A 1,610-nucleotide genomic window follows, 5' to 3' on the forward strand; every position below is an offset into this window, starting at 1 on the left:
TTATTAATGTCGTTCTCTACAATTTTTGCATGTTTATTATCGTTTTTATATATTTGTTGTCGTTTCGCATAGGTTTGCCTATCAGAAAAGGAAATGTCTAGTTTGTGCAAGCCTCTTGCGTCACTCCCCATGCACTATAGACACAATTTGTGTCCTTAATTTTTCCAACAACTAATGATTTAACATACAATACTATATCTCTACTCGAAACAAATATGCTAGTGGTTTGCACATTATCAAATGAAGCTTCTAGGTTTTGCATGCCTCATTCCCATGCACTTCATTGTCTACAAAGACACTTGCCAGATACAAGATAGAACTAATTAGAAGGCTTAGAGAAATTTTTATTTAACATTTCACATGGCTTTTATCACCGATCAACAATAATACCTAAAGCAGTTTATCCGTTTAGTTCGCTGATTCAAGTTTTTAATTCGAATTGAGATGTAATTTTATGTGAGAACTTTTTACTGTAATTAAAAAGTTATATGTGATTATTTTTTAGAGTTTTTTACTGTAACAAAATTCGAATTGGTGAAATGAACGGTGTCTTAGATTCTCTTCAATATTTGGTACTCTGAATGTAAAAGATCACAAGCAAGGGGGGAAGTACCTTCTGAAAGGATTCTCTTCAATATGTGCTCGAATATGATCTTTTTGGTAAATCCAAACGCTGTAAAACTGTAACTTAAAACAGTATAAACCATCTTTTTACATTTGGAAAAAGAAACTGACTTATAACCACAAAAATTTAAAAAAGAAAAATAAGAATAAAGATGAAAAAATTGGTCCCTTTATTCCAACAGCAAGCAACATGATCACAATTTTTCAGGGCGATGATCTCCTAGACTGAATCATGGCAATGTCTTCTTCCACAATCCCAATATCAAGCCTCGTCTCCGCCACCTCTTCTGGTGTCTCCGGCGAACGGAGCATGACTGGCGATGCGGTGGCATCGGCGCGGCAGATCGGGCAAGTCAAGTGCGAGAACAGCCAAATGTCGATGCACGGCGCGTGGAACGCGTGAGCGCAACCGGGCAGAGCCCGCATCTCCTCGCCCTCCTCGAACTCGCTCAGGCAAACCGCGCAAACGGCGTCGTCGCAGTCGCCTTTCCGGAACTTGTGCGCTGGGATGAGCTCCGCCGCCAGGATCCGTTGGGCGCTGGTCAGCGAGGCCGGCGGCGCTAACCGCAGCGAGTTTTGATCGTCTCGCCGAGGTCGCCAGCGGTTGCAGAAACAGACGGTGACGAGGTGATAAGTCGTGATGACGATGGCGACCGTCGCAGCGGCGACGAACATGAAAGCTAGCGCGCGGTCTTGGAAGAGGTTTTTTAGGCCGTCGCCGTCGTCGTCCATTAGAAGAAGAAGAAGAAGAAAAAGAAGAACATAGTAAGAGTAATGGCAAAGGTAGTTGGTGCATAATTGAAGAAAGAAAAACTATATAGCAATGGCGGTAAAAGCGAGATTGTGATCATTGTCCTGTTCGCTGCTCCACTGCTCAGTACACCATCGGGCATCACTACAAGCGAATTTATTTATAATACAAAAGATTTCGGACTTATTCTTTTAGATTAAAACTTAAAAAAAATTTGAACTCAACTTACAATTTT

The 1,610-nt window shown here is 41.6% G+C and overlaps 1 protein-coding gene across 1 annotated transcript; it reads right to left on the reverse strand.

Moving 5' to 3' along the window:
- Positions 1–828: 828 nt before the first annotated feature.
- Positions 829–1,356, reverse strand: LOC21408983 (RING-H2 finger protein ATL52). The gene has a single exon (XM_010096713.1). It carries the CDS (start codon positions 1,354–1,356, stop codon positions 829–831), a length of 528 nt encoding a protein of 175 aa, XP_010095015.1.
- Between the last annotated feature and the right edge of the window lie 254 nt (positions 1,357–1,610).

The sequence above is a fragment of the Morus notabilis genome, unplaced genomic scaffold (genome assembly GCF_000414095.1).
Source record: "Morus notabilis unplaced genomic scaffold, ASM41409v2 Scaffold42, whole genome shotgun sequence".
NCBI classification, from domain to species: Eukaryota; Viridiplantae; Streptophyta; class Magnoliopsida; order Rosales; family Moraceae; genus Morus; species Morus notabilis.

Excerpts from the sequence above, each read along its gene's own strand:
- LOC21408983 (XM_010096713.1), bottom strand. The coding sequence starts at position 1,356 with ATGGACGACGACGGCGACGGCCTAAAAAACCTCTTCCAAGACCGCGCG.